Genomic DNA, 15,435 nt, shown 5'->3' with positions numbered 1-15,435 from the left:
TTCCTTTGTGCCTAAATATAATGCACAAGCCTTTTTAATTCATTCAAATCTAGAAAGCAAACTCTGGCATGAGAGGTTTGGACATCTCAACTACAGGTATCTTCAACAGCTTAGTAGCAAGAACATGAATCATGGTCTACCTAAAGTCCAGTTCTCGGATTGTGTTCATTCAAGTTGTACACTTGGGAAGCATTCAGAAAAAATGGTTGACAAGAGGAAGTCTTAGAGAGCACAAAGTGTTCTTGACCTAGTTCATAATGATGTGGCAAGCCCATTTCCAGTGCCATCATTTGGAAAGTCTCGCTATGCACTCACCTTCATTGATGACTACTCTTGCTATACTTGGGTATTCTTCATGACTCATAAGAGTGAAGTGTTTGAATGATTTCTCACCTTCAAGGCTCAAGTGGAAAAGCAATCAAAGAAAGCCATCAAGGTTCTTTGAACAAATAATGGAAGGGAGTATGTGAACTCAAGACTTATAGATTTTTGTACTCGAGGGAATTGACCTTCAGCATTAAGTACCATACACTCCACAGAAAAATGGTGTTGCAGAAAGGAAGAACATAACCCTCAAGTAGATGACCACTTGCATGCCACTACATAAGTCTCTTGATCAAATTTTTTGGGTTGAAGCAATAAATTATGCAAATTACATCCAGAATAGAAGTCCTCATAAAGCTTTGGATGGTTTAACTCCTTTTGAAGATTGGAATTGAAGGAAGCTTACTATAAAGCCCTTTAGAGTCTTCCGTTGTCCAACATGGGCACGAATACCTCCACAGAAACGCAAGGCATTGGAACCTCAAAGTAAACCTTGCATCTCTGTTGGTTATGCGGACTCATAAACCCTACAAATTGATGGATAGAGAGACACATGAAATTTTCTATGAGAGGAGTGTACACTTTGAAGAAGGTTGTCCAAGCTTTACGTCTTCAACTCCTCCTTCCTCTGTTATTGAAGAGAGTGACAACAATGATAGTGACTTGGAAGATATCTGTCCATGACCCAAACAGAGGCAGCAGATAGATGAGAATTTCGGAAATCCCTTCTAATTCTACATCTTCTTCCACTAGACCAAAATGGGCTCAGTAAACATTGGATGCGGCAGGATCATTGGCAGGGAATCCTTAAGATACTAGGAGGACAAGATCACAACACAACTCACTCCCTCATGCTTATATTGCAGTTGCTTCTAATCCTCAATCATTCAAAGAAGCTTCAGGAATTCTAGAGTGGGATAAAGCAATGGAGGAAGAATACAATTCTCTTATGAGAAACAACACATGGGACTTAGTCTCTCTTCCTAAGGGAAGAAAATTGGTTCGGTGTAAGTGGATCTATCGGACCAAGTTTGCAGTGGATGGAAGTGTGGATAAGGCTAGACTTGTTGCCAAAGGTTTCTCACAGATTCCTAGTATTGACTATACTGAGACCTTTGCACTAGTAGCTAAGGTGAACTCCATTCGTTTGACACTAGCTATAGCTGCAACTCAGAGATGGGTTGTTCATCAAATGGATGTGAAGAGTGCATTTTTGAATGGTGATCTTTATGAGGAGATTTATATGGAGCAGCCACAGGGTTTCACTCAGGATTCTACTTTGGTTTGCACGTTGAAAAAGTCTATCTATGGATTCAAACAAGCTCCAAGAGCTTGGTATGCCAAGATGGATTCTTTCCTTCTCTCAGCAGGGTTCACCAAATGTCATTCAAATTTGAATGTCTACATTCTTCATCGGGATGATTCTCACTTGCTTCTTGTGCTTTATGTTGATGACTTAATCATTACAGGGAGTACAACATCCATCATTGACAGTGTCAAGTCTACTTTGCAGGACAGATTTTCCATGACAAACTTGGATCTACTTCATTATTTCCTTGGTATTGAGATACAACAATCTTCATCAGGGATCACATTATCTCAACCCAAGTATGCTCTTGATCTACTTGCTTGATTTCGCATGATTGACTGGAAGGTTGCATCTACTCCATTTCTTTCAAGTGTTAAGTTAGAAACGAAGTGTTCCACTCCACTTGTTGATACTACTTTGTATAAACAGTTGATTGGAAGTCTCATCTACTTGACACATACACGCCCTGACATATCCTTTGCAATTGGCACGGTTTCTCGCTTCATGCAAGAGCCACATGAACTTCACTAAAAGGTAGCCAAACACATCTTACACTATATCCAAAGTACACATACATATGGGATATGCTATGCAACTGGTATTGGACCACAGTTAGTGGGTTATACAGACTCAAACTATGCAGGGGATCTTGTTTCTCGCAAAATCACTTCAGGATACATGTTTCATCTTGGTTCCAACCCCATTTGTTGGCAGAGTAAAAGGCAAAACACTATTGCTCTTTCATCTACTAAGGCTAAGTATCGAGGAGCTGTCACTGCAGCTACAGAAGCTATTTGGTTACAACATATTCTGAAAGAGTTTGGTCTTTACATACCTAGACCCACAGTCATACATTGTGATAATCAGAGTGCAATTGAAGTCTCAAAACATCCAGTGTAGCATCAATGCACAAAACACATTGAGGTTCATATGCACTACATCAGAGAGTTGATCCATGAGCAAGTCATTGCATTGCAATATTGTCCTACAGAACAGTAGATTGCAGAAATCTTCACCAAGCCCTTCAATGAGGTCAAGTATCTTCATTTGCGAAATCTCTTGGGGGTGCAAGATTTTTCACCAGGAGGGGTCACATGACTCTTCTCTTCTTTATTGTATCTCTCTTTTTGGAGGAGGTTTTTAACATGAATTTTTCCCTCTTTCTCTATTTTCAGAGACTGCATTGCATCGCATTGTATGTAGAGCATTGTATTTGTACATAAGTACCTAACATGGCCTAATAGTCGGGACCCACATTGCATCTTGCATTTAGCTTTGTGAGCTTAAGTGCATTTCCCTAAGTTGCACTTAAGGGGGGGTGTTAGTGTAAATAATTAATTATTATTACACTTTACTTAAGTTTACTTAGGAATATGCATAGTCATATGAGTTGTCTTGTTGACAACACAGGAGTTAGCAACTTATTTGAGCACATGGTGTCTACAGCATCTCTTTATGAGATACACCTATGTAAACTTATCCTCTCATCATCGCACAAACGCATGTGCTCAATGGAGGATAATCCACCTTTGGTGGACATGTGTTGAGTTGTAATCCTTATCTCTTGTGTGACTTCTAGACATATCAGTTGCCCTTATATACAGGCACCCTCTATGATGTATTCATTCATTATCCAATATTCTCATTATTGTTATTATGATCATCCATTATTGGTCCATATTGTGCTAGTGCTTGAGCTTCTTGATCTTGGAGTCATTTTGCCCCAAGGCAAATTCTTACATCATGGATTCTGGAACTATGACAAATATGATTATTTGCAACTTTAAATTTCATAATGAAACCTTCATTTGTGATTTTCACTAATGATAGTTATATGAAGTATAAATTTTGAAAAATCGATGATAAAATAGTAAAGTAAGTTAGCCCTCACAATACAAGTAAACAATCCCTTTTATTCAAGAGAAAATTCTACTTTTTGTAAATTTATAATTAGATATGTCAAAATAGAAGATGTGTTTTTTAATTGAAAAATCTAAATATCTTAAGGAAAAAATCAACAAAAAGTGCATGTGTATATCTAATTTGCTCTTGAACACCTTTATGACCCTACAAAGATCATGAAAAAATATAGTCCAAACAAATAAAATTGGGCTCAAATGCTTAAAATTTAATCTAATTTCAAGCTAGAAAACACATTAAAAACTGAAAAAACAACTTGCACCATTATAAAATTCGTAAAGCTAGTTCTTTATGACATTTTGTTTTCAAAAAATGGCCTCATCTAGCAAAAGTTTTCATGGGGCGTAGGTGGCATATTTATAGCCCTTAGGACCTATACATGGCCATTGAGTCAAGTGGCAAGCAAAGCCACTCCACTCAAAGTTTAAAGCCCTCACTCATTTGTACATGACTACTACGTCAGGGCTCGACAAACTAGTGCTCAAATGGTCTATGAACAAAAACAATAAAAACTTCGAGCCTATGTTAATGATTATGATTCTCCAAAGCAAGGTAAATGCTGACATATGTACTTGTCTACACAGTCCAAAAAAGAATATTCCCTATGAGACATCAATCTGCCCGCGGAGATAATCTACCAATGAGCTACAAGGTATGGACCATACAACATATGCATATTTGTATAGTACGAAACAAAATTGTGAAATCTGCAAACACTAGCAAAAATTACTAAAAAAATTCAATGTCCAAAATTGAAGTTACTTATATATGAAAATTTTGGGCCTCTATACTCAGCTATAAGGTATGTTTTGTATCAAAATATATCCAAAAATATTTCATGCCCAATCACCCTTAGATTTAAAGAGTTCACATATCTAGAACTCTAATATCATGTAGGAATCATATGTGAACTCCCCACAACTTGATCACCTACGAAACCAAAAGTACTTATAAAGCATTGCTTACTAAAACAATGTATAGGGATAGGATTAAACAAGATTGTGACATGCGCTTTAACTTCTAATCCTATGTTATGAGACAACTAACTTGGTTGTCACTAAATAGAAATATTTTGATCATATAAAATGTACAATTTCATATAGATGGATATCAAGAAACAGAAGAATTCCCATCCATAGCTCCCCAAATAAATTAAATGGACTATTTGGAAACCATGCATAAGTCCTTGTTCACATCATTAATCTGTCAATCACTCACTAGTGCAGGAATATTTTGTATATTTATTTCATTGAAATCCTTTACACACGGCCTCTTTAAATGATGGACAAGTCACATTAGCCCTATGTATGTAAATATGTGTACTTAAAGTAAGTTATTAAAACTTGTAGCCCTTTGGTGCCCTGTGAGGATAATAGACAACTTACTGCAAATACATAATTCACACTCTACAACATTTTCTCAGGCTGAACTATATAATACAACATTTGGATTTAATGCACATTGTTATTGAGAGTTTGGAGCTTTGAGAAAGGCACACTTGGCATTCCAGTTCCAGCACTCCTTGTATATTGAGACAGAGAACCCAGACCAGCCACTGCTGATTCCCTCTTGTGCGCATATTTCTTGATCTCTCTTTCATGCTCTGCCATGCACTTCATCAATATGTGTCTACAATCAATATTTATAGTTAAGGCTCCTCTTGATTCTGAGAAGGAACATTTCTGACCAAGTTCTCTTTCACAACAAAACTACTAAGACAACCGTTAACAATACGAGGTGCAGCACCATCAGAAAATCGTTTGGCCAAGTCAACTGCCTGCAATTTCAAAATATGAGTTATTCCTTGAGCCTGTTGACATGAGCTAAGCAAATGCAAAAACTGAGAGAACTTTAGTGGCCATTTCTGACCAATTTGTGATACCTCATTCATGACAACTTGGTGCTTCGTTCCTAGAACTAACATTTCTGCCATGGCTATGTGAAGAAGACATAGCTCTAAAATCCTCCCAGCTGATTCATCCTTCACAAGTGACATTTTTTGTAGCAAAGTATCAGTTAGGAAAAAGTAGGATTTCGACCAAGATTCACTTAATAAATATTTACGCCTATTATTCTGCTGCTTCAATCCCATATGTTTTAACTAATAAAAACTAACTTGTCAGCATTAGGTACCGTTAAAAATATATATACAAATACAACCTAGCGTAAACTTGCTTTTAGCATGAATAGCACAACTTGAATTTAGTGTTTATGATACATGCAAATGAAATACTGACCAAATGATTTTCACAAAAAGTGCAATAAGCCATCATGATGAAGTCGTCGCCCCCAAACAATATACAATGAAAGAAATAAAATATAAACCACAGTTAGTTAAGAGTTGCAATAAATTGAGTAAAGTCAGAAATGCTCGTGCACACTTATATCAAAGGATGCTTTTTGTGGAAGCCCATCGAATCAACATTGTAGCAAGTCATTATTTGGTATATCTAAACTCTGAAGTATCAAGGGGTTCATTGAAACCCTTTTGTTGAAGTTAGCTTCAGAAGGCTTACATATCTGATTTACAAGTAATACTAAATATTTATCTGAGAAATCAATTATTCATTATGACTCATCCATATATATGTCTCTCATAAATGGATTACGGTGATAAGACAAGAAGATGAACTAAAAATTATAAAACAGGATTCCTCCTAGCTAAGAGGGAGTGTTAATGTATTGTAGCTACAGTAGGTCTCCTTCAAACTGACATAGATAACATAAAGGTTGTTTATGTTACAATAATAATAATATGATTATTTTAGTGACAATAATTGCATTATATATTATATTAATATATATATATATATATATATATACCTTAATATGATTATTATGAATAGTGGTGTCCCTTGGTGACACAGCACCACCAACATATATGTAGGAATATTAAATCTTCCTCTGACTTGGATTTTAAATTTAAAAAAAGATATAACACTGATATCTTTCAACAGTCTTTTTCTAAAATGACAATTGTTCTCAGAAAAGAGAAAACAATAAATGACTACTACCTCTCAATGCATAGACTAACACTACACATTTCCGTAATTCTCATTACCACATTACCAAAGCTCTTAGATTTACATCCAGCAATGTCATTTATGAGTTGTGTGCCTTGCACACATGCCCCTTTTCAAACAGGTATCCTCTTTTTCCCCTCATCTTTTTCTTTTTGGTGTGCTGTGTTTCTTACTGGTTGCTTGTTTTCCATTTCTGCCCCTTGGGGGTGTATTTGAGAATGTTTTCCACTTTGAAGTCTTTTTGGCCTAGGGGTTAAGTTTGGCCCAACTTGAACAGATCCTAAAATCAATAAATTGCAATGAGGGAGTCTTTAAGTCAAGGGGAATCTCCTTTGTCAAAGATTTTCATTTTATTGGATTTCCTTGTCTTCCGAGAATCCCAAACATTTCCATTTCCTCCATTAAATTCTTGACATTTCCACAAGCTCGTCAAATTCCTGAAATTCCTTACGCACGTAAAACTCCCAAATATGAGACCTTAATCAAACCTTAAAACTCTCAATGAGATTCAATAATGTTAAAAAACGTTGCATTTTTCCAGGAAATCCTTGCAAAATCCTAAATCACCAATCTCTGCGGGAACTTTCACATTGACGGGGAATCCAGTCTCACATCGGAAAATCAATAACTTTGCCAAGTCCCTAGTGAAGCTAAACTTCCATCTTTTTACACGAAACAAAAGGTTTTCAAGGAAATTCAGAAATTCCTTGCCTTCATGGAATCCAAGAAGTCCTTGCCTCCATGGAATTTGCAAAATTATAATATCAGTTGAATTTCAGAAGTTCCTTGTTTCCATGTAATTTCCGAATAAATTTTCAAACGATATGCAAAAAAGAAATGAAAAAAAGATCGAATAGCAGAAAAATCCATAAACGCCTCGAAGTTCTGAGATTCCATGAAAAGCCCAAATCAACAAAGTTCCATGAAAACTCTGAATCTCCAAAATTCTGTGAGATCTTTTAAGTACTCAAAATCCAAGAATGAATTTAATTTCCAAAAAGATTTACTCATGATATGGACATGAAATTACTACAATTCTTTTAGAATTTCGGCTTTATTTTATTCATCTTTCTCTTTCAGATAAAAATGCAACTTGCCAAAACTGAGAACATTTACTCATATATAAGGAGGCTTGGAGGCTTCATCTCACATCTAACACTTTCACGAGAGCTTCACCCAAACTTTGTATTCAAGGCAGTCAAAAATTCAAGCAAGGGATATTTCTATCTAGTATTGAAGGATCCTTTGTAGGCATTTCCTCTTCGAGAACTAGCGTATAGTTGGCCATCAAGAGAGGAGATATAAATCGAAGCATTCATCACCTTCTACATTGATGCACACTTACATCCATAGCACCATGATGGAATTATGGTAGATCCATTGCAAATTGTGTAGATACCCTACATTCACATATTCAATTCAAGATCTTCAACACTCTACAAGACAAAATCCTTATCAACAAAAGTTTTAAGCAAGGTGAATCCTAACGTTTATCTTGTTCAGTCATTTACAGTTAAATTTATCATTTCAAGGTTGATTCCTCAATCTAGGGCTTGACTAAGGCAAGCCCTCACCCACCAAACAACAAAAACACTTCACTTTCTGTGTGTAGGAACAAGATAGCAGGATTCACACGCAGATCTGGAAATTACTCCCAGAGAGATTTTTGGAGAAGTTGGTTCAACTCTGTTACAGTGCCCCCAATACACGTAAACCCTGAGAATGTGACCAGCCAAGTTGACCTTGACCTTTTTGCTTTTTCAAAAGAACAATTTTTGGGTTCCATTGGCTTCGTCCGTTTATTCACAAATGTCAAGTCAGATATTCAGAAACAAGCTCAGATCCACGATTTTCGGAGCTAAATTACATCTTCTACTACATATTTCAAGGTGAGTCTTTCATATTATATTTCCTTTCATATCTTTATCCTAGATCTATATCTTAATTGGGCTGATTGTATACACTTAGCATCTTGATCTATATTATTTTATCAAATAGTTCAATTTCGCATATACATTATCACTCACAGGCCAAAAAGTGTATTTCCTTATATTGTATTCTCCTTTATAGTTCAAATTTAGAATTGACACCCTTTATCTTTTGGGTCCTTGCTAGTCTAATTTGGGTTATAAAGAGGAATCATATTTGGAGATTATCTCTTTCCCTTCTTTGCACATCCCTTTTGAATGTTTCGGTGGTGTAAAGTGGAGGTCTACATCCTATTAAAGCACCTCCATTTTCCCCTAAACATTTTGGTGAACCCAACTTGTCCCCCCTTCTTTTTGGTGTTAGATGGTTTTATTTTGGGTGTTTACCTTCTTTTGGTGAACCCGACATCATACCCTCTTTCTTGGAGTTAGATATTTCTCTTTTGAATCTCTCTTATTTTGCATCAGACTTCTTTCTCTTCTTTGTGCATCTAGATCTAGCCTTGTTTGCATTAATAGTATTTAGCTAGATCTCTATTTTTCATGGATTTTGTAACATTGAGTATGTTCTTTTCATGCTTTATTGTTCAAATGATTATTGGATCTTGTATACATTTTAACGAAGCAATGATTAGTGAGATCAACTCTATATGCACTCATCTTTTTCTTACAATGCACAAATCATTTAAAGACTTTTCCAAACATTATTCCCTATCTTTGAGATAAAACATCACCCTCGTAGATATAACATATGATCTTCCTCTTTATGGAGATGAGTGACGGATTAATATTGCCCCTCCTAATACAGGCCTTGACTATGGGGATGCATTGCTTGAGGGTAGTCCTATATCTTCTTTTAGTACTTCCCCCTTTATGGACCTCGCCTTAATTCATGATAATTCCTCTATGGTGTGCTTTACTGATAGTGGCGTTCCTTTCATTGATAATGTCACTATTTGGGATGAACCTCTTGATAATTATGTTGACTATTCTCTTGCTCATGAAAACAATAACATGATGATTGATACCTTTTCTTTTCAACGTGACAATCTTGATTTTTCTTCTTTTCCTAATATAGATCCTCCTTTTAGTGATATTTTAGAGCAAGAGGAAGCAATTATAAATACTTCATCAATGTGACCTTGCCTTCATTTGATGCTCCTAGTAGCAAGGAATCATTAATGGAATTGTGCAATCCCTATTCTAAGGATTCCTTGGGAAAAGAGGAAAATGGCAATCTCCTTAATGCTCTCTCTTCTAGTGATGAATCTATGGAGAGGCAAGCTCTTAATCAAGTTAATATAGGTCAACCTATTCTCACTCTCTAGGGTTATCCTTCATCAAATAAACCTCTCGTTACCCTTAAAGGCCATCCTTCCATAACTCTTAAACGGGAACCTAGCATTTCTAAGGATTATCATGTGGTATCTCACACCTATTGTACAAGAAATAATCTGCAACCTACTTCTCTTCCACCATTTCAACCCATTCTTCCTCCTCCACTTTGTCTTTCTAAGGAATGGAGTATGATTTGGTATCGCAATTACGTAATACCCCCGTCAAGATTTCTCTTTGGGAACTTCTTCAAACATCTCCTACATATCATGAAGCCTTGAAAAAAGCTTTAACAACTCTTCCAAGTCCACCTCCTAATCACAATAACATCAATGCCTCCTTACAACGCATGAATGCTACACTAGTCCCACCTCAAACTGCTGAAAGGAATTATGTCAAACAGTTTGCATTCAACCTCTTATTTCTCCGTTTAATGTTTTAAACCCCTTATAACTCCAGAAATCAAACGTTTATTTGTTTGTTGTGTTTTGTGCATGCAATTGGTATTATACAACATAAACAAGAAAGAAACTACAATAATATGCAAGTGGAAATGAACTGCTGCCAATAAAATGTTATTTTCAGAATTCATAAAACCAAATACATGGCAGATTTATCAACTCACTAATTATTTCAGCATTATTGACATAATACTCCAGCCCATGCTTTCGAAACTTTCTGCTACAGTACTTTGTCCTTCAATCAGCCCACTACCTTCATAATATCATTCCCTCAAAGCGGCATAAGCGTCGGGCAAGTAGTGAGGAAGATATGAGCAAAATACCAAATCTGCCTGTAGCCGGAAATGCAACTAAACTGCCTGATAATGAAGCCGATAACAAAGAATTCCAAAGGCCAAACCCCAAGGGAATGACGTCTAGAATGTTACAAGAGAGGATAAACGTCCTCAAATGCCAAGAACGGAGCTGCAACTCACACACCAATTTCTTCTCATATTCAACCTGCTATTGAAGCCACAAATGCTTCCTTTTATTCTATTTCCAAGGGTCCACTCAACTCATATGGGCAATGCGGGATAAAAGATTTGTAGTATATAAAACATATATTAAAATACCCCTTATGTCTCCCTTGGGTACACATCCCCATAAAATAAATATTAAAGTAACACTTTAATATTTTACAATTAAATTAGACGTTACTTTAATAAAACTTCAGGCATTAAAATGTATTAGCAATCGGACTCCGAATAATGCGAGTGATAGCTCATCGGAAAGCTCTCACCGAGGAGTATCAAATCCAATCACCAAAATTGACTTGCACTATGTCTTGCCGACTTACTAAAAATAGTAAGTATGCCTGAAACTGAGTAAATCAACTTCGTTTTGGCCCAAACTGAAAATGACTAGGCCAAAACACTCCAGGATCCCATTAAACCCTTCGTTAGCCCTCGGGACCATGTAGAACAAGGCTAACACACACACACTTGGTCAACTGCTAAAATGGGGACATTACACCCACCTCAAACTGCGTTTACTCATGATGATTTGCCTCCCAAAGAGATTCAAGATCGTTACGATGATCTTAGGGTCGTTGTCCTTATCAATGGTAACCTCACTCGTAGAACCTTAATCAATAATGGGTTCAGGCTTAATATTTGTAGTATAGATATGCTCAAAGAAACTAAAGCTGATCTTTCACATATCAAACTTGACAATAATCCTATTCGTAGCTTTGATAATGTTTCCAAGAAAACTTTAGGCACCATCACTTCACCTATCATTAAAGTAGGTTTGGTTATTTTGAATACTTCTATTCATGTTATGCCTGGACCTCTGAATTACAACCTTCTTTTGGGTAGACCTTGGTTACATGCTATGCATGTTTTTTCCTCAAACTCTTCATCAAAAAGTCAAGGTTATCTTTAATAATGTGATGTACACTCTTCATGTGGATACTAACCCAAATAAATGTCTAAATGTTGAGGAGAAACAAAATCAAGAATCTAATGATGATCCTCCTACAAGTGTTCTTTCTGAAGATGATTGGGGATCCTTAGATTTAATCCCACTTTTATTGACGAGTATAGATTTAATGACCTTTCATTTATGAAACCTAAAACAACTCCTCTTTCTAATAACTTTGTTACTACTTCCCCTCATGGTGAATCTCACAAAACTAGTGATATGGATTCGTGTTTTCATCCTAGTTATCATAGATTCACCAAGGATGGCTTTAGTAAACAACACCACAAAAATCATATGCCCCAAGGCAATGGGGGGCATGAGAAATCTTTTCACACCATTGCCGATAATAATTTAGGATGTGTGCAACAAAGTATTGAATCTCATTCTTTGTCCACACCCCCCTGACATGTCTTCTCCTATTAATCAAGAAATTATTTTACCTAAACTTCTTCATGCTAAGGTGATTACTAGGCCTAAACGAAGAAAGAAATGTGGTCAAAAACTTATGAATCTTTTGTTTTGCATGTATCATCGTTATCATGATCACTCTACTAATGATTGTCAGGCTTTACATTACAAGATTCAACAACTCATTACTAATAGGGTTATTCGCATATCTCCTTGTAATGAGCTTTATTCTTCAAATTACATCAAAGTCCTGATTATGTTGCTCCATGCCATGTAACATTGTTGGCCTTCCTCTTTGGGGCTCATTATCATATGTGGTTCGATTTGTGAGTAGCGTAATAGGTCCCCTCTTCTCTTGTTCCTACACTTGGGGGGCAAGGGAACCTTATCCACCTTTCTCATTTTCTCCACAACCCACTATTTTCTTTGGTTATGTGTTATTTGTTTATCATGTCAAATCTAATCTTATATTATTAGCAATTGGATTTTCATGGTAGATAGATCACTTATCTAGGAGCCTCATAATAGTGTATTCTCCTTTCCAAGGTTTTCCTTTTTCACTTCTTGCATGGTGTCTCATTGCATTCTACCCTTCCATGACCTCATAGGAGTTGTGACCTCTTTGCTTTGGATAGGGTGTTGCGTGTGGATACTATCTTGATGCTGAAATTCCTTTATCCTTCTTCATCACTTCGTTAAGATGTTAAAATAAGACATTATTTTTCCATCTTAAGGGGGGGGGGGGCATACATGGTCCCCTTATCTTTTTCATATGTTTTTATTTTTCAAGCACAACATAGAGTACACTAGCATAACACAACTTGCTAGGGCCAGCTAGTCTCTCTTTTTGCATGTCTTGGATTGGTTGATTAGCATGCCACACACACTTGCTAGACCATTTGACTTATCCTAGCACATACACAAACCATTCTCGTAATATAGGAGTACTCAAGTCTCAAACCATTATCTTATTGTGATTTTTGGATATGATGAAGACTCAAAACTCTTAGGGGCAATTACGGACTCTAAGGATGGCTTAGAGTACTTTAGCCTTGATGGCTTGGTATGGTAATTCTTCATAAGAACCACTACAATACCTTATCTAGATGCATCGCACTCTAACAAACCGGGCTGAAAGAAATTTGGAAGAGCCAAAGTGGACAACTGTTCATGACCTATTTGAGCCTATCAAATACAACCTATAGCTCATCTAGCCATCTAAAACCGCCCTTCTATGTGAGATCTGACAAAAGAGAAGCAACTTGTGATTATCCCTTCACAAACTCCTCTAATTTGCACATAAACCTAGGAAACCCCACAGCTCTAAAATGTTCCTAAGTAGGGGCCAATAACATATTGCTTGAATATTCTCCTCATGAACCTTGACCCCATCATTACCCATCACATGCCCCAAGTACAAGATATTTGTAAGCCCAAATTCATATATGGACATCTTGGAAAACGGAGACTAAGCCTCCATAATGCCAAGTACCTCATCCAAATGTCTCATGTTCTCATCCCAAGTCTTGATGTATATTAATATCTCATCAAAGAACACGAGTACAAACTTTCACAACTACTAATTGAATATGTGATTCATGGATGACTAAAAAGTAGCATGTGCATTCTTGAAGCCAAAGAGCATCACCAAAAACCTAATTCATTAGTACAAGTTTGGATACAAAAACCCAATACTATGTGCAATTTAAGGGATATGGGTACATATGGGTACAGGTGTGTGCTATATATATATATACACAAAATTGTAAAACTAATTCATTACATAGTATGATGCTTCATCATTGATCAATGCCAAAAGCCAAAGATATACATTAAAATTTTAAATACTTGATCACTGATCTATGCTCACAACCCTAATGAAAATCATTACATTGAATTACTTATTTACAAAATGAAAATGCAATTTATGAAACATGATTCAATGTTCAATGTTCATCAATCATTATAAGAATTATCAAAAAAATCATCTATGGGATTTTCAACGGTTGCAAGCAGAGCATCATCATTAGAACCCAAAGCATTTCCACTAGCACTAGATGCACCATGAGCTATGCCATCATCATCATCCACATCAACCATTCTAACTCTAGCAAGATTCTAAATGGTTGCGTCTAAGTTGGCATACTCAGGTGCTACATCCCAAAGCTTCTCTACCCCCTTCTTGGATAGCGGATCCTTATATGACAGAAGGTGTAAATTAGTGTGAATATACACCAAGACTTCATCTTTTTTTGTAGCCAACCAATTATGGTTTGCTAAGTACACAAAGGAGTATGCACTCCAATTCCTCTCAACAGCAAAAGAGCTTGCAACCTAGAGAGAAACCAACAAAATTTTATAAAAAATACAAGACATATTCAAGAATGTTAAGTATTAAATTCTATAATAGAAGTGGCCAATAAAAGAACTTGTGAGAGAATCTTGATTGCAACAGGTTAGAGGTATATATAATCTTGACCATGGAGGTGCTACCATATAATAGCGTCCAGTTTTTGTTGGTCATTAATAGCACAAGGGGAAGAATTTTTCCAGAGACAAATAATCCAAATTCTTTCCTAACACTTGAGAGTCTACTAAATGTCGTCTTATACCTATTAGTAACTTCAAAATCTCTATATGGTGGTACTCTATCTAAGATAGCAAGTACTTATGAGATATAGTACTTGGAAGATGAGCATTTTCTCTCTTTTTGCTATATGGTGGTACATATCTTTTCAAATCTAGGACTCATGTATCCAAGAGGTGCATTATTTATTGTTGACATTATCTCCCTCCAATATGACGATTTCAGCAAGTTTAATGGAAGACCATTCAGAAAGAGGCAATGTGCAATTTAATCATCAAAAATATCTCCAGCCTCATTTTTAAATGCCTTTTCTAATGGACCTCTCTTGCAGATGGAGATTTGTGGCTCTATATCTTCATCCTCTATAGAGGACATAGGTAAGAAGAGATGTCTAGAGGTTGTAATTGGTTGAGAGGATGGTGTTATTACTTGTTCTCTCAAAATTATAAGCCACTTTGCTTTCCTTTTGCAACTAACATGCCTGCATCTTGTTATTTTATGAGTGTTGTTATTTGTGCAGCTAACAACCCCTTCTCATCTAACCCTAGGCCCTCACACATATTTATCCCTTTACCCTGAGGACCCAAAATATTTAGCTTCACTCAATAATAGGAGCTATTGTATTGTGCATTGCAAAAATTACATTTTCAAAGAAACCCCCCAACTCCAGGGAGTT

The 15,435-nt window shown here is 36.3% G+C and overlaps 1 protein-coding gene across 2 annotated transcripts in view; it reads right to left on the bottom strand.

The window, feature by feature from the left end:
• Positions 1–4,774: 4,774 nt before the first annotated feature.
• Positions 4,775–15,435, bottom strand: part of LOC149532917 (antitermination NusB domain-containing protein) — an 89,402-nt gene continuing 78,741 nt past the window's right edge. For both annotated transcript variants that reach the window (XM_089803785.1, XM_089803784.1), the window contains exons 6-7: positions 5,436–5,534; positions 4,775–5,330 (exon numbers count right to left, since the gene is read on the bottom strand). In XM_089803785.1, coding sequence (XP_089659911.1) covers positions 5,202–5,330; positions 5,436–5,534 — 228 coding nt within the window. In that variant the 3' untranslated portion in view covers positions 4,775–5,201. The remainder of the gene's footprint in view (positions 5,331–5,435; positions 5,535–15,435) is intronic.

This window comes from Cupressus sempervirens, chromosome 10 (assembly GCF_028749045.1).
Source record: "Cupressus sempervirens isolate cs-2001-9-10 chromosome 10, ASM2874904v1, whole genome shotgun sequence".
In the NCBI taxonomy this organism is placed as follows: Eukaryota; Viridiplantae; Streptophyta; class Pinopsida; order Cupressales; family Cupressaceae; genus Cupressus; species Cupressus sempervirens.
Note: the sequence above shows the minus strand (reverse complement) of the source record. Positions and strands in the feature narration are given on the sequence as shown.